Genomic DNA, 17,658 nt, shown 5'->3' with positions numbered 1-17,658 from the left:
CCTTGGGCAACTGACTTAACCTTTCAGTGCTTCATTTCCCACCTGTAAAATGGAGGGAATAATAGCACCATCATGGGGCTGTTGGGAAAATTCGATGAGTTAATATCTGTAAACCACCTAGAACTGTGCCTGTCACAGAGTTAGCACTATGTACGTAGTAGTTCTTCTTATCTGGTCCTACCCTTTGATGGTACAGGTGGGAACACGAAGGCCCAGAGAGGGACAGTGACCTGTCCAAAGTTACACAGTAAGTTAGTGGCTGAACCAAGACTAAAAACCAGACTCTAACGCCATAAGACAGGGCTTGTTCAAGTCTTGGACCTCATGGATTGCAGTCCTACTGGAGTTTGGGGCTTAGATTGTGCCAGGGCTGTTCTGGGACCTTGGGAACTCAGGGACCTGCACATCTTCAGATAATGTTGAGGGGTCTTCAGGGCAGTGGCCTCAAAATGACCAGTTGCATGAGTCAGAACCATGCCTCTGGCTAGCTGTGTGGACTTGGCCAGGTCACCCAACCCTCCTGAGTCTCAGTTTTTTCCCTATAATGGAATAATAGTGACACATACTTTTAGGGTTGTTGGGATCAAATGAGATCCTGCATGTAATGTCTTAAGTGGCTGGCACACTGTATCTAGTAAGTGTTCAGTAATGTTTGTTACAATTATAACCCTTGCAGAACCCTCTCACCCTGTGCTCCACAAACGTGAGTTCCTTTGGTTCCCTTCCAGCCCCTGGCCACCCTCACTCCCTTCTGCCTGCCACCCCACACTCCAGAGGGCTTTGATCAGGACTGACTTGCTGGCAGCCATGACTTGTCTTTGTCTCCTGTTGTTGCCCATTGCCCAGAAGGGAACAGGACCCACCAGTAGGACTTAGCCCCTGAGCCCTCTGCATCTGGCCTCATCACTCACTTGACCTTGGACAGGCACAGTTTCCTATCTGTGCCTTGATCCTCCCTCTGAAAAGTGGAGAGGCTGGACACAGCCCCAGAAGCTCCTGGTCGTGTTGCTGTGTGGCCCAGGAGGGCCCCTGGCTCAGCCTACTCTAGGGGGTGGCAGGTTGGCAGGGAGGGAGGTCAGCTGGCTGCCCCGGGTGAGTGGAGCATCTGGGGCCTGAGCCGGCTGGTGGCCTGCCATCATGCCCGCCCGCACCTGTGGCTGCGTAGGAGGGTGTGCAGGCCCAGCTGGCTGGGCACTGACATTGGGGGAAGCTCAAGGACAATGACGTAGAGAAAGCCCTTCTTGGGGCTCTGGGAGCTGCCACTCCAAGCCGTCCTCCCCCGCTCTCCTCCCCCTTCTCCCTGGGGTTTTCCTTCAGCAATTCCTCCTTCCTCCCTGTCCTTCCTCTCCCCTTCCCTTTCCTGGAGTCTTCCAGTATCTCTCTCTCTGCCTCTGCCCCTTCTGTAATCTTGACCGTTTTCTGGGGCACCTTCTCACTTCCTCTCTCTCCATAGAGGGGAGATTCCTACCCCTTCCTGTCTCTCTGGCTCCTGAGATTCCTCCTTTCTTCCTTCGATGTGTCCCTGTTTTTCTGGCTCCTCCTGGCTCCCTCTGCTGCCCCAGAGCCCAGGTCTCTCTCACTTACTCTGCATGGACATGTTCAGGCTCCTTCCAGCTTTTTGTCCCCTTGCTCTCTCCCACTTCAGAGTCCCTCCCTCCCCAGCATCCCTGCCTCCCTTCTTCCAGTTCTGTGGAGCTCTTTGCTCCTCCATCAGCATCCCCTGCCCTGACAGAACCCTGACCCAGGCAGTTTCTGTGGCTGGAGCTGCTACCCAGTACCTCCACAACCCCCCTGCCCTCTGTGGGTTGAGAAAAGGGTCAGTCCAGGGCCGAGGGACTGGCAGCCCTGCCTCCTAATTAGCAGGAGGTAATTGCCTGGAAAAAAAAATTCATTTAGAATGAGACTCCGAGACTCCAAGTTAAAGCTGAGCCAACCAATGGACCCCGGGGAGTAGGAGTGGGGAAGCAGCCCAGGTCATGGCCTCAGGAAGCCCCTCAGGAGATGAAAGCCCCTAGGACTCCCTGCCTGGCTTGTCCCCAGCACCCCAGACTTGGGGAAGTGGGAAGAGTACACTGGACTGGGTGTCCCACCGTCTTTGCCTGAGTTCTGGTTCCACAGCTCACTGTGTGACTTGGGGCAAGCCATTTATTCCTTGGAGCCATACTTTTCTCTCCTACAAAATCAGAACAGGGCCATCCCTGCCCACTTCACCCCTCAAGATCATGAGGGTCAATTCAGACAGTGGCTCTGAAAGCACTTGGCAGGCTGTAAAGTGCTACAGAGTTCAAGGTGTTACTCTCTTCCTTCACGTGGCTCTCAGCCGAGAGGTGAGGATGGTGGGGGGCTGGAGTGGTCTTGGAGAAACCTGAGGCATAGTGTGGCCTCTAGAACATGGAAGGATGATGAGGTAGATCCAGCTGAATGGCAAGAGTAAGGGCAGATGGATACACTCTTCCATGCCCGTCTCAGCACTCGCTGGCTGCACCAGCCTGAGCGGTCACCTCCCTTTCTGATCCTCACTTTCCTCATGTGTAGGAGGCTGAGCATGATGCTCCCTCCTGGGGAGGCAGGGTGGCTGGAAGGCTAAATGAGATCATGTTTGCACAACTCTTAGCACAGTGCTTGGCATACAGTAAGTGCTCAATAAATGATACATACCAGCTATGTCTACTGTAATTGAAGGCTATTATCTTGACTCCCTTGACTCCAGAGAAGCTGTGGTTTTGGGTGCTGGCTTTTCACGTGGTATTATTTGTTTTGCTTTTTGTTTTTGGAAGGGGGAGAATCTCTACAACCCAGTAAGGTTCATATCAAGCAGCCCCTAGAAACACCAAGCAGATCTGCCTTTCAAAGAGCCCCCACCTGTAGGGTGGGGGAACAGGAGTGGGCTGCAGTTATGGCATTCTCCTGCAACCCCTCACTTTTTTCTGGGGCGGGTATGCGCAAAGTTCTTGTTTGGGTGGGGGAGAGGTGTGGAGCCTCTGCCCTGGGGGAGGCCTTTGTGTTCATCTTGGCGGGACTGGCCCTGCCGCAGAGGAAAGGTTGGTGTTTGTTTAAACAAGCCTTCCCCACCCACCTTGGAGGAGGGAGCAGGAAGTTTTGCCTGCCCCAGGTCTGGCCAGCTGGGTTGAGGCTGCACTGTGACCCAGGCAGCCCCAAAGCGGCCAGGACACAGTCAGACAGGCTGGAGTGTGCGGGTGTCGGGCAACGCCGCAAGCTCTGAGCGCCAGATTGCCCCGGGAGCGGTGAGGGGGCGGCGGGGGCCGGAGAACCGTCTGCCGCTGCTTCGCCGCCGGCCCAGGCCGCCGCTGGGGACCGTCTGTGCGCCCACCGGGGTGCAGTGCCCGCGCCAGCCACCAGGAGGCAGTGCGGCGGGCCCCCGGGAGGGAATGGGGCGTGGTATTTACCACGTTCGCGGGGCGGCCCTTTTTGTCCTGAGTCAGGACTGGGGTCTTCAGCATCCGAGGACCTAACTCGAGGAAAGGGGGCTCTTGAGGTCACTGGGTGCTGCCATAGCTTCAGCTGAGGGTTGATCAGGGAGGCATTGGCAGAGGAAGGCGGAATCACTATGCACAGTCTCTCGGATCCTGCTCGCTGGGAGCTGCGCAAAGGGCGACCTGGAAGAGGGCGCAGCCCCAGGACTGAGTTCTGTTTCAGCACCAAGGACAAGGAGCCGCATGGCCGACAGCTGTTTCAGCACCTTGGACAGCTCTGGGGGGGCGGGGCGCTCAATGGCTCCATCCTAATATTTGCCGTGTAAATGATACCCCTGAATATGATAGAACGGCATCTCGTAGAGGGAATCTTAGACCCTGCATTCCAGCCAGGAGGCTTAGGACCAGAGAGTTGAGTGAGTAGCCTGAGGTCACACAACTGGAAGTGACAGAACAGGATTCAGATCCGCAGTGGTCTCTCTATCCATTTCTCCCGCCCCTGGATTCCCACTAGTTATCTCTGTCCTGAAACCTTTCTGGGAGCTTCACATTATGTTGCATCCCCAGGAGCCTTTGAGCTTGCAAAAATTAAATGCACTCGCCTCCCCAACCATAAGCCCTGGCCATGGATTTGAATCCCAGGATGGAAGATTTCTAGCTCTGGTGGCCTTCACGGCTCCAAGCCTCAGGTGGAAGGGCATTCGGGCAGGTGGCCCGTGAGGAAGCCTATGACTCGGGGAGATAAAGTTGAGTCATCAGCATGAGGAGCTTTTAAGTGCTCTGAGATCCTCAAATGAAACATAGCATACAGTTCCAACCCCAGCTTCTTTGCAGCGTGTATTATTAATAACAATAAGATGCTGATTTAGGCCAAGGCACAACAATGCATTATTCATAGGAGTAACTAGTGGTCAAGGCCCACACTTAATCATCACATGTCCCTGATCCTGCCTCTGCTCCGCATTCCCGGTGAAGAGCCCCCTCCCCATTCTGAGCCCCTCCTTTCTTGGGCTCCTGCTGCTCTGACAGACGTGATCATTTTCACAGCTGCTCAGGTGGCTCATCAGCTTTGGGATCAAGGTGGGTGGGGAGGGTGTCAGGTTCCGAGCTAACTCCTGGCTAGCCACTCTTCAGCCTGGGCTCCCAGCTCAGAGCTGGCACCTGGCCCTTTCCATCCTGAATGGCTTTGGCCTTGATGACTTCTGGGCTTAGCAGCTCTCTGGGGTCTACAGATGGCCAGTCTCCCCTTCCTCCTCTTTTGAGGCTGAATACTGAAGCCAGATGCACCAGGCCTCCCTAGGCCAGGAATTGTGGGAGGTAGGGGTGGCTGTGGTGAGGTGAGGTGAGGTGAGGGGGTCACTGAGCAGAAGATGCCATCACCTCCATTAAATTCAATAATGCATGTGAAACCCTCGGTAAACTGTGGAACACTTTATAAACTGCTCTGCACTGTACAGATGTGAGCCATTATTACCAAGGCCATGTCTCGACTGGAAGAGACAGCAGAGGTAGGGAAGGCGTGGACAAGGTCCTCATAGCTCACCAGGTCTCGCTCTCTGATGAGGAGTAGGAGTGCTTGTGGATCCCGACATGTCCCCGTCCAATTTCTTGCCGGAACGGCTGCTGGCCCATCCAGATAATCCTTCATTCACTGTTTACTCACTTGGCATCTCCTCTGAATTCTAAACCGTCTGCATCTAGCCGGCCTCTGCGGCCCCAGCCAGCACACTCTCCCTAGCTCACTCACACATTATCTGTTTTTATTACAGTCAAGGTTGAGGAAGCTTGCTCGTGCTGAGCCCCTATTTTCAGCTACTTGTAACTTTCCAAAACAATTCCCCTTGGGCTTCCTCTTTTGCTAGCCTAGTTCCCACCCTGGGTAAAGCCCAAGGGGTTGTGGGCACCTCCAGGGCTTTCCAAAGGACACTCAGAGAATGTCCGGAGGGCATGGGGTGGGGGTAGGTCCAAGGCCCAGCTTTTCTGGGAAATAGGTGCTGGGTGTTCTCCCTTCCTTATTCTTTTTTCCTTCTCGCCTATCTCAATTTGTTTTTCCTCTTGCAAGAGAAGAGCTGGCCCTGTTCCCCAGGTGGGTGGCCTGGAAGGGAGAGTCTTACAGTGGAAAGAGGTCAGGAAATTCTGCAAGATGGCAAGACCTGGAGCTTTGCCTGGTTGTCTGGGGTGCAGGGTTTAGCTCACTGGCTTTCTCTTCCTTTATCCCCAACTCTGCCTCTTTCTGGCTTTCTTGTGTGTTTTGGGTTGAGGGGAGGGAGGGAAGCAGGATAGGCACCAAAAATGTCCCCCTTTCCATGCCCAGATCACCCTGGAGCTGGTAAGCTCTGCCCACTTGTAAATGCCTGCCATCTTCCCCCATTTCCATCTGCTCAGCATGCGCATGGAGGGTGCTTCCTATGGAAACCTGTGACTCCAGCTTTCACTGTTTCCCACCTTGAACGTCATCGGGAGCCACCAAAAGATGGGGGTGGGGAAGTGCTGGGGCTTGACGTGTATTGCAGAATCAGGTGGGAGGAGGCAAGCTCAGGATGGGGACGTGCTGGCAGATGTAGCCCCAACCACCCCCAGCAGCACTCTGCTTTATCTCCGGAGTAGTGGTTGCACCCTGATCAGTACCAGAGACAGAGCCCTGGGCAAGTCCCTGGGACACCCCATTGTCCTCCTCTTCCCACTCCTAGACTGTCCAGTGCCAGATACCCAACCCCCAACCTGTCCTGGGACCCTGAGGCCAGCTGAGACTCTTATCTATTGAGGGTGCTTCTCTGAGGCCAATGCCTGGGCCAGTGGATGGGGGAAGGAGCCCCAGAAAAGGTGTGTGTGTCAGAGGAGTCTCTGATGTACCTGGGGTAATTTGGGCATGGCTCTAACTGGTAAAATTCTTGGGAGAGTGGGAGCCCTTTCCCTAACTGTCGTTTGTGTCCACTCAGGTTCTTTCTTCTTTTCTGTCTATTCTCAGAGTGTCTGATTTCAAGGCATGGCTCCCCTAGGGTGGAACAAGAATAAGAGCCACAGGGTTTGAGGTCTTACAGACCTCCAGTCTAATCCTGGCTTTACTTCTCTTCTGCTGCGTGTTCCTGGGCAAGCATTTAACCCTCCTGAGCCTCAGTTTCCTTCTTTGTAAAATGGGCATAAGAGTATTTACCCTCAGAGGGGTGCTGAAGTCTGCAGACATGATTCAATGCCAAGCATACATTCGTTACTGTAATGAAAGACACTTGGGAAGAAGAGCAGTGGCCTGGGACCTGTCAATGCCTGTGAGAGCCTCCAGGAGCAGAAGCAGTCTAGGTTGGGAGGACTTGCAGGTGATGGAACAACTCTGGAAGGGCTGGGTGTGGGGAGTGTGCATGTCACCATCTGAGAGTGTGAGCACACATGCACACATGAATTCTGGGGGAAAGAGCCTATAGGCACAGATTCCCAGCATGTCCAGCAGCTTCTCTGTACCTTGACCTAGGCTACAGGCTGTGGGAGACCCTGAGCAATTGGGAGACAGGATATTATCCTGTTGCCCCTGCTTGTGGGGGTCAAGTCTATCCCCAAGAAAAGGGGGTTGACAAATGGATCCATTAATTCAAGTTTGGAGAAGGAAGAGACTGCTATGAGTGCTGTCATTGGGGAGGGCTTCTTGGGGGAGGTGGGCTTATCTGAGACCTTGAATGATTTCATGAATTTGTTTAGCAATTACTTCTCCAACCTCTCCTGTGTACCAGACTTTGGTCTTCAAAGCTGAGTGAGCTGGGGGTCTCAATCCTCTAGGTGCTCCCAGTTGGGGAAGGACACAGAAAGAGCTAATTATTAACCCAAAATAGTTAATTGTCATAGTTACTAGGGAGGCAGAAAGGATTGTAGGAGGGGAGACCATCTTTGTCTAGTTGCCTTGAAGATAGAGAAGGAAAGGCATTCCAGGAAGAAGGAACAGCCTAGGCAAAGCATCATAGGTGTGACAAAGGTTGGACTGCTTGTGGGAAAGAGGAAAGTGTGGCTAGGTTGTACAGTCTAGCACATTATAGAATGCCATCACATTCATCAGCTCAAAGGGAGGCTACTGTGGCCGGGCAGGAAAGGATGGGCTCAAGCACCTATTATTCCCCATGCCTTAGTTTCTTCCCCTGTGAAATGGAGATAATAATGGTCCGAGGTTGTGGAGATGGTGCATGTAAACTTCATGGCGCAGTATCTGCCACCTTGTGTGCACTCAACTAATGTTAGCTATTATTTGATGGTGACCTCCCCAGCAGGGGAGGTTAGGGGTCATGATCATCATTTGAAGGTAAAGTGTTCAGGCCCAGCATGGGCCTTGCCCTGGGTAACGTAGTTGGCCAGGGGCAGGGCTGGGGCGTAAACCCAGGTCATCTGCCTCCGTGTCTACAATATATCCCACTGCTCTGCCTCAGAAGGACAGACAGAATCTGAGTAGACAAGTGACGGCAAATTCATGGGGAGAGAATTCCAGGCTAGAGGAAATGCGTGAATGCCTAGAGCTCATGAATGGCGGAGCTGGCTGGGCATCTGCTTGTGGCCACGGCCATGGGTGTGTGTGCATGGGTGTCTGTGCCAGGGTGAGTCTCTGTGGCTTGTGTCTGTGGCCTGTGTGCATGTGCCCACTGCTCCTGCGGCCCCCCCTCCCGTTCCCCTCTGGGCAGCTGGTGAGCTTGCCCTCTGAAAGCCATTCCCTCTCCTGCAGCTCCCCAGGGCATCCCAGCAGCCAGCAGCCCTGTTTGATTCTGTTCATCCATAAATCATGGCTTGCTGAGGAGATGAGAAGGAGTTGGGAGTCGGGGCTGAGCCCTGGTAAGGGACTGGATTGGGTCGGCAGTTCACACCTGAGGCCCAGCCTGGCTTCCAGCTGTCACCCCTGATCCCATGTCCCCATGCCTTAGCCCTCCCTCTTCTATACTGTAGGTGCTCACTGATGCTTGCTTTGGTCAAGCCCTGCAGGTCCTGGGAGGGTTCAGGGGTGCACAAAATTGAGTAATATGTGACCTCTGACCTCTGCCATCCTGTGGAGAAAACTAGAGTGTATCCAATCCAGTATTTCATTTACCACCATTGAGTGCCAACTCCGTGCCCCAGATATCTCTAATCCAGGGCACGATGTGATAATGCTATGATAATAGCTAGCATTTAGTGCCTACTTATTCCGTGTCAGGCACTGTGCTGAGTGCACTGTACATGCTAATTCCTTTAAACCTCACCGTAGTCCTATGAGACTATACTATTATCAGCCCTCATTTACAGATGGGGAAACCAAGGCACACAGAGATTAGGTTACACGGCTTGGAAGAATCAGAGCCAGAATTTAAGCATGAGCAATCTGACTTCAGAGGCCTGGCACTAATCACTATTCTCTAAAAGAAGGATGTAGGCCCAGTATGCTGGGAACTCAGAGGCAGGAGAAATTAATTCCCACTGGGCAGACTAAGGGAGGCTTCCTGGAGGAGGTCTTTTCATCTGGGCCTAAAAAAATCAGGAGTTTGTCAGGCAAAGTTGAGCATGGGGAAAGAACAGAAGGGGTCCTAGTGTATGTGTGTGTGTGTGCGTGTGTGTGTGTGTGCATATGTGTGTGCATGCGTGTGTGTGTGCATGCGCGCACACACACTTGTAAAAGAGAGCTCTCAACTCATCACTGCAGCCTCTCCCATCTCATCACTGCAGCCTCTCCCATCTCTTCTCTTCCATCTTATTTGGGTGACAAATGACATAACATATACAAGCATTGAACATTCAACAAATATTTGCTGAGCACCCCCCGTGTGTCAGACGCCGAGCTCGTCATAGAGGATACTGGAGTGAGCAAAGCAGATACAGCCCCTTTCTTTGTGGACCCTGTAGTGTGGCATATAGTAGGTGCTTAATAAATAGTAGCACCTATTATTATCTTTGTTCCTGGAGGCCTGGGATTCTTCCTCCTTCATTCTTTCAATAAGCATTTATTGAGCACCTATTGAATGCTCCACCGTTGGTGCTGGGAATACAGTGGTGAACAAGAGACCAAGCCCTGCCCAGATGCTAGAAGGGAAGGCTGTGCATGGACATCTTGTCCACCCTCAGAGGCAGGCCGCTTCCTGGGGTACACATACCTGACCCTGAGATCTCCTTGGGGGGTGGCATGGCCAGGAGCATAGGCTGTGCCCACAGGACCCAGCAAAGCACACAGGACTCAGTTAGACCCTTCATCCTGAGCTGTAGTCAGCTGATATGCCTACCACAGGCCTGGGTAGAGGGGCAGCAGCCTGCCCCAGCTCATACCCCACTCCCAAGACATCCCGGCATTGGACCTAGGAGATCTGGCTCTGCCTAGCTCCTGGTTCACCCTGCCTTCCAGGTTTCCTGATGTTGCCTGTCTGCCCTTGTCTATGCTGTGCCTTACCCGCCGGGACCTAGGATGTCTCCTCTGCCTCAGGATAGGTTGTGGCACTCAACCCTGTCAAAAGGCTGACTAGGGCTCCAAATTTTCTTTCCCCCAGTGTTAATATGCTGACAGTAAGGGGACTTGAAACCATGCATGTCATCTGAGGAGGGGTTAGAGGGCTGAGGCGGCTTTGCCTGGAGAAGACTTGAAGGGGACATTAGAACTGTCGGCAAGGATTTGGAGGCCTGTCATGTGGTAGAGGCAGCCAGCTCGTTCCTGGCAGCTCTGGAGGGCAGGCTCAGGACCAGCAGGGAAAGTTCTGGGGAGACAGATTCGGCTCTGCGAGAGGTACAGCAGCCCTCCCTAACAATGCCCGTCCAGGAGGGACCTGCTTCCTGCCTTCTGCTCCCTGCAGAAGCTCCCTGTCACCAACAGGGCTGCCCATGGGCTTTGTGCATCCCTGGGGCCTGACTTCATGACTTTCAAGGTCCCTTCCAGCTGGAGACACAGTGACTCCATATTCAGGGAATGGTTCACTCTGGCTGGTAGGCGAGAACATGCTTGCACCCCTTGATGGCGACATCCCCCTTAGGATCTCCTTAGGATGTCAGCATGCTGGCCGAGGACATCATGTCACTATTATTCACAACATCAATGCAATTTGCAGTGGCAAGTGTTTGTTTCACCCTGCCTTTGAGGGCTGTCCGAGGGAGGCTGAAGGGTCTGGGGAATCTGTGGGGGCCGTACCAACTGCCTGGAAGATGACAGCAGCCACCCACACTGTAGGGGACCCTGGGGCCACTCATCCAGAAGAGTTCAACTTTCCTTAGCAACACAACCCCTTCTCCAAATGGAATATTCTGCAAAAGCTCAAGAACACAGACGGGAACAGTGCTACTGTGGCTGAAGAGGGCTTGAGGGATCACAGCCTTATCTGCTCAGCCTCCACTCCCCAGAGCCCCAGAGAGACTCCAGGCAACCCTAGGGGTTCCAAAGACTACCTCTTGAAAACTAACCACGTACCTCTAGTTGGTGTGATGTCAAAGCAAAGGGTATAGAATCTGAGCTGGATTGCCTGAGTTCAAACCCTGGCTTTCAACTTGGACATGGTATTTGACCCCTCTGTTCCTCAGTTTCCCCATCGGTAAAATGGGGACAACTCATAATGCTTATCTCTGTTGTCGTTGTGACTGCATGTGGATCACCTGGAATACCTGGCTTGTCCTCTGAGTGGGGAAGGGTCAGGGTCAGCTCTTCCACAGATGAAGGCACTGATATCCAAGAGTCGAGTGTCTTGCTGGCCACATGGCTGGTTAGCAGCTGGACTAGGGTCTCAGCCTAGTTCTCCTAGACCCCAAACCTAGGGCTCATTCTGCTGTGCCCGCAGAATGCTAATTGCTTAAGATGGGTGTTTTGTTGGGTTTCTGGGGACCTTTCAGAGTGTGCCCACTGGACTCTGGGATCGACAGGCTTCTGTCCCTAGGGACTCTCTGACCTGCAGCAGGGGTTGAGGATGGTTTTTGAGAAGGATCTTGTTTGACAAAAAAGGAGGGAGCTCCAGGAAGGTGACCTTTTGGAGAATTCCCAATGGCAAAGAGGTGTATGGGGGAGCGGGGAGTGTGGAGAGGGCATCAGAGCAGAGGAGCCCACTGGAGTGTGGCTGTGACCTCCTGCTGCTTCCTACTGTAGCTACCAGATCATGAGCTTGTGAAACACCCCTCTGATCCCATCCTTCCCCTGCTCAAAAGCCTATCATGGCTCCCATGGTCTACAGAACAAAACAAGCCCCTCAGCTGGATAGACAAGCCCCTTCCCCATCAGGCCCTCCTTTCCTTCCAGGCTGGTCTCCCTGAATTCACTCCCCATACCCTAAGTCCGGCTCCTCACGCCATGTGCCTGACACTTTTCCCACCTCCATGCCTTTCCCTCTGCCTGGAATATCCTACTTTCACCTCACTTCCATCTTCAGACTACACCAAACACCGCCTCCTCAGGGTGGCCTTCCCAGATAGCTCCCTAGTCCCACAAGATTGATAAAGTCCTCATTTGTGCTCCCAGGGTCCTTTGTTTATGCCTGAGATAAAACAAACACCAACAACCATACTAATACTACCCATCTATTGAGTGCTAACAGCAACCCCGTGGGAGACACTGAGTGGTTAATACACTTGTCCAAAGTCACACAGCTGTTAAGAGGCAGAGGTGGGGCTGGGCACAGTGGCTCATGCCTGTAATCCTAGCACTTTGGGAGGCCGAGGTGGATGGATCACCTTAGGTCAGGAGTTCAAGACCAGCCTGGCCAATGTGGTAAAATCCCATATCTACTAAAAATACAAAAAATTAGCCGGGTGTGGTGTTGGGTGCCTGTTGTCCCAGCTATTCGGGAGGCTGAGGCAGGAGAATTGCTTGAACCATGGAGTTGGAGGTTGCAGTGAGCCAAGATCATGCCACTGCACTCCAGCCTGGGTGAAAAGAGCAGAGCTCCGTCTCAACAAAAAAGAGGCAGAGGTGGTACTCACACTTGGGTCTTTTTTCTCAGGTCTTTTGGAGTCTGGGGCCCCCTGCTGTTTGATGGTTCTGGGGCACCTAGCGTGCTAGGAGATAACTTAATTCTAACCTGTCTTCCCCACTGGAGTGGTAGTTCCTTGTGGGCAGGGCCTGTTCCCCAACAAACACACACCCTCATAATTTATATATATATGTGTGTGTGTGTGTGTGTGTGTGTGTGTGTATATATATGTGTGTGTGTACATATATGTGTGTGTGTGTGTATATATATATATATTTTTTGAGACAGAGTCTTGCTCTGTTGCCCAGGCTAGAGTGCTATGGTGTAATCTCAGCTCACTAGAACCTCCGCCCCCCCTCCAACCCCCATGCCAGAGTTCAAGCCAAGCAATTCTCATGCCTCAGCTTCCCAAGTAGCTGGGAGTACAGGCACACGTCACCATGCCCAGCTAATTTTTTGTATTTTTAGTAGAGATGGGGTTTTGCCATGTTAGCCTTGAATTCCTGACCTTAAGTGATCTGCCTGCCTCTGGCTCCCAAAGTGCTGGGATTACAGGCATGAGCCACCATGCCCACTCATAATATATTCTTAATAGATAGTTGCCGAGGAAAGCTCAGCGTAAGAATGGCGTTTACTTTATTTCAAAGTGAGTTAAACAAAGGAAAGTGTGGGCTCATCTGCTTTCAGCCCACACAGCTCCCCTAGCCCTTCCAGTGGGGCTGGGCAGGTTCCATGGGGAGAGCTGGGAAACAGATCTCATGTCCAGAAAGCGCCTTTGCCCATCCCTTCCCTGGAGTCCTGGCCATGGGCCGTGGGGCTGTGGTGGAGTGCCCTGCTCCTATTCTCCCTTGGAAGCTTGGAGATCAAAGTCCTAGTTCTCCCATTTGGCCTGAGAACTTTGACAAATGTGGCCCCTCCAGCCTTGCAGAGCTGTGCTCCTCAGCCCAGGAGAGGGAGGGGCAGGACCTTGGTTATTGCAGGTTGTCCAGGTCAGAGCTCCTGGGTGCCGTGGCCCCTGAGGTTGAAAGTGAACTGGGTGCAGGGGCTTCCGGGGGGTTGAGGCTGCAGACTTGGTACAGGAGGAGGCTGAATTTGCCTGGCAGGTGGACAGGTGGGAGCCTCACAAGTGTGGTCTTTCCCCACAACTAGGAGGCTCAGGAAGTCAGGAAGGGAGAGGTGGGGCCCAAAGAGGGTTCTAGTAGAGCAGGTAGAGAAAGGGCTGCCCAGGGTGCTGGAGTGGAGGAGGGAGGGAGCCCAGAGGCCCCTGAGAGCTGATGAGAGTCATCCCTGAGGGTGACTGCTGGGCCCTCCTCCACCAGGCTCCATGGCCAAGCAAGAGAGACTGGGAGAGGAAGAAAGGCAGAAGCTAAAACCGCAGGAACCAGAACCAGACAGATACCGTCAACTCTTAATTACCATGATCACTGGCACCAAAAAGCCCACGCAGGCTCCTCTGTAAATAAACAGCATCTCCTTGGCTTTAGGATGCATCCCAGCACACACAACAGATTGATAGCGCATGTGTGATCTATGCGGGTCTCCACTCACTGCCCCACATGAGAATTTGTCCTCAAAGTTTTTGCCTTCCTTACATTTGGTTTGGGCTAATGTTTACAATCACCCATGAGGAGGGCGGGGAAGGAGGTCTGATCTGCATTTACAAAGGAAGAAACCAAGTGCTTCTGTGACTGGCAGAAGCCACACAGCCGGGGAAGGGGTGGGATTCAGACAGAGGCCTGAGATTTTCCTCCCAGGACAGGTCTCATCTTTGCCAAGGGTGCCAAGGTTTCCACTTCTGAAGTTTATGGCACCTCGGCACTTGGGATGAGAGCATTTAGGAATTACAGATGGGCTGCAGCCATGGTGTGGTGGGGGTGAGCTTGGGAGATAGGAATGTGCAGAGGCCAGTGGGTGGGCTTCCAGACCAATGAAAGCTGGGCTAAAGGGGGCAACAGCTGGCCAGAGGGTTCCAGAGATTCCTTTGACTACACATATGGCTGGTGAGTCTTGGGAAGCAAGACGACCGGCTAGTGCCATGAGGCAGATGTCCTCAGAGGGGCTGTCAGAGCTAATAAGGACCCTTTGGACAAATTTCACTAGAGTTGCAACTCAGAGTGTGTGTGTCATCAGGGCAGCGGGTGGAAGAGTGCTGTGTGAAAAGGCCATCCAGGAGCAGTGGCCTGTGGAGGGATTTGATGGACGGGTGAAGTCTGGCTGAGCTGAGGGGCACATTTGGCCTCTCCCTTTGAGGGTCTCAAGTTTGGAGGCCGGCACAGATCCCATGGACTCACACAGGGTCCGTGCAGGGAGAGACAGAGAAAGATGCCAACTGGCACAGTTTCCCCATTTTACAGATGAGGAAACTGAGGCACACAGAGAGGAAACTATCCAAGTTCATCCAGCAAGGCAGAACTGGGAGTAGAACCTGGGTTCAGAGCTCCCAGTGAAGGGGCCAGATGGAGGGTAGGGTGGTGGTTCTGGAGGGCTCTGGGCTGAGGGAGGGTGGCAGGCCCTGGCCAATGAGGGTGTGACCTGTACCTGTCCTCCCCAGGGGCGCCCTCGCGCGACGTCCTGCTGGTCTCTGCCATCATCACCGTCAGCCTTAGCGTCACTGTCGTCCTCTGCGGCCTCTGCCACTGGTGTCAGCGCAAACTGGTGAGGCTCCTGAGGGCCCCTTGGAGGGTGGTGCCTAGCCCTGCACACTGCCCCACCCCCCCCCCCCCCACACACACACACAATTACAGGCTTGGGAATTTTCCCAAGGGTGCACACAGGTGACTCACCTGTCCGCATAGTCAGGGGCACTTCCATAGAAATTCAGACCGCGTGCATACGCATGCATGCATGCACACCCTGCGTTTACCCGGGTCTCAGCCCTATACTTCTGTTTATATACCCAAAGCCATGCATCTAGGGACACATTCGGGGACAGACTTAGGACTCACAGGCATTCGCACGCGAGCAGCTACACACGCGCGCGCACACACACACACACACACACGCCCTGCCTCCCGCATAAAGCACCGCAGGCACACACGCGCAGACTGAGAATAGAGCCCCAACTCTAAGCACCGCGCCCCCTCCCCTCTGCCCGCTCCCCTCCATGGGCGTGGCTGAGCCGGTGGCCAATGCGGAGGCGCCGCCCGCCCCACCCCCGCACATCCATCCTGGCTCTTGGGTTTGTACAAGCACAAACGGCTCCTTTTCATTTTTAACGAGGGCTGGGGAATTAACGAGCAGGATTAGTCCATCAATAAGTAAAGAGACCGTCAGGAGGGACATTCATCCCCTGAGGGCGCCGGTAGGGGGAGCGGGGCTGAGCCGCCCGCCCCGCATCGCGCCGCCCCGCCCAGCCCGCAGCCCACAGCTCCCTGAGCCGCTGCTCCGCAAGACCTCCACTCCCGTCCCCACTCCTGCCGCCCGGCCCAGAAGTGTGGTGGGACTTTGGGGGCAGCAGGGGGCGAGGGGGGCGACGGTGGGCCCGGGGGTGTCCGAGGTGCGACGCCTTTGGCGGAGTCAGGTGAAGGAGGGTCACTAGCAAGCATCCCCCATCTCCCCGGGCCGAGAATGGTGGGAGTGGGAGCAGGGCACCACCTCTGGGAACCCCATTCTCTTCCTGCGCAGCCAAAGGGGGGCCTTAAGGACAAGGGGGGAGCACTGTGGCTGTGGGCACTGGGTGGGTAGAGGCTTCATGCCCCACTCCTCTGGAGGAAGAAAAGGGGCAGATACCCCTGGGAAAGGGTTTTGGGGTCTTGTGAGAGACCTGCGGGAAAGACCTGAGAGTCCCAGAACCCAACATGCCTCCTTCAAGAATGGCAAACTGAGGACTTGGGAGCATGCGGCTCCGTCCTGGGTGTTGAACTTCAGGCAGCTCCGACCCCTGGGGAGGAGCCATAGTGGAGGCCAGCTCTGCTCCCTGTGCGAGTGTGTGTGCATGTGTGCAAGTGTGTGCATGACCCGATCCCCCTCTGCCTGCAGGTGTGTGGAACCGGGCTGGCTGCCCTGCTTTGTTCCTGGGTCCCCTGTGTCTGCGTCTGTCTCAGAATTTCAGGAAAGGTGGTGGAGGAGGCTGGGCCATGTGCCTCTGTGTGTGAGTGTCCTCGGAGGCTGGGGGAGTGGCTGAGCGTACCTGCAGCCCTGAGCATCTTGTTGCAGGGCCCCTTAGGCTGTCTTGCTGTCTGTCTGGATTTGAAGGATAGGGAAGAAGGCTGCATGAGCAGGCGCTGATGGCGACCTTGTGTGTGTGTTCCATGTGGAGTCTGTGCTGAGTGTGTTGACTTTGAGGGTATTGGTGCACTGTGTGTGTGTGTGTCTGTGTGTGTGTGTCTGTGTGTGTGTGTCTGTCTGTGCGTGTCCGTTCACCCCTCAGTGGTGGGATGTGCATCAACTCATCAGATCCCTGTGTGAGCCAATGCTGGGGTCTGCCCCACCCTCCTGGCCTCCTCTGCATATGTGCTGCAGTGTGTGTGTGTGGGTGTGGGTGTGGCTGTGGGTGTGTGCGGTGAGAGATGACTTCCAGGACCCAGGTACAACTGTAACTGGTCTCCACCCCACCCCCATGCACCTCCAGTCAGGGGCAGGGCCTGGGGACAGGAGTTCAAAGACAACAGCTTTTGCAGCAGATAGGGGGCTGTCAGCACAGGAAGGACCTTGGGAGCTGAGAGATGCAGAAGCAGCCTCTTCCCTGGTCCCAGCCCCTCCCCACAATCCCCAGCCAGGAACCCTCCCAGGGTCCAGACCACAGGCTGTCCCTCTTGACTTGCTGTGGATAGAATGCTACTCTCCCCCAGTCCCCCAAGCCCTGCCACCCCCTCCCCTCCGCCTCAGGGGTTCCAGAAGCCAGGGAGCTCGTTGATCAGGCTGTCTCCTTGCTCCATGGAAGGGACTTTAAAACGCTGTCCCCTCCCCCAACACACACAGTTGTTGGGCTCTCCTTGCCTGCCTGTCCCCTCAGCAGCAGTGACGTGATACCCTGACAGCCCAGATCCCATTTCCAAACATTAATAACTTCCTTAATCTCCAGCTGGCTTTTTCCGGATCAGCCTGGCCACCCCTCCCTGAGAAGCGGGCTGGTGGTGTTGGGCTGCTTTGGAGCTGCCTAATGTCACCTGGACCCTGCCTGGTTTCCTGTTAACTTGGGTTGTCCCCCTGCCCTCCAAATCAAGTCCTGGCCTGGTTCCTGTCCCCCATAGCACCTCGGCTCCTGCTGCAGAGCAATAGTCGAAGCCAGAGGGGAAGGTTCTCGGAGTTGGGGAAGGAAGAGGGGCAGACAGAGGCTCCCAGAATGTCTGTGGGGGCGCTGCTCGGAAAGGGCTGACCGTGCCCTTCCTGGCCTCGGGGAAGGGGCAGCG

At 54.4% G+C, this 17,658-nt stretch overlaps 1 protein-coding gene across 9 annotated transcripts in view; it reads left to right on the top strand.

The window, feature by feature from the left end:
* SYT7 (synaptotagmin 7) overlaps positions 1-17,658 on the top strand; it is a 65,760-nt gene that overhangs the window by 10,079 nt on the left and 38,023 nt on the right. For all 9 annotated transcript variants that reach the window (XM_016921007.4, XM_016921012.4, XM_016921013.4 and 6 more), the window contains exon 2: positions 14,859-14,962. In XM_016921007.4, the coding sequence (XP_016776496.1) occupies positions 14,859-14,962 (104 nt within the window). The remainder of the gene's footprint in view (positions 1-14,858; positions 14,963-17,658) is intronic.

This window comes from Pan troglodytes, chromosome 9, assembly GCF_028858775.2.
Source record: "Pan troglodytes isolate AG18354 chromosome 9, NHGRI_mPanTro3-v2.0_pri, whole genome shotgun sequence".
Lineage (NCBI taxonomy): Eukaryota > Metazoa > Chordata > Mammalia > Primates > Hominidae > Pan > Pan troglodytes.
This window is presented reverse-complemented; position numbering and strand designations above follow the sequence as displayed.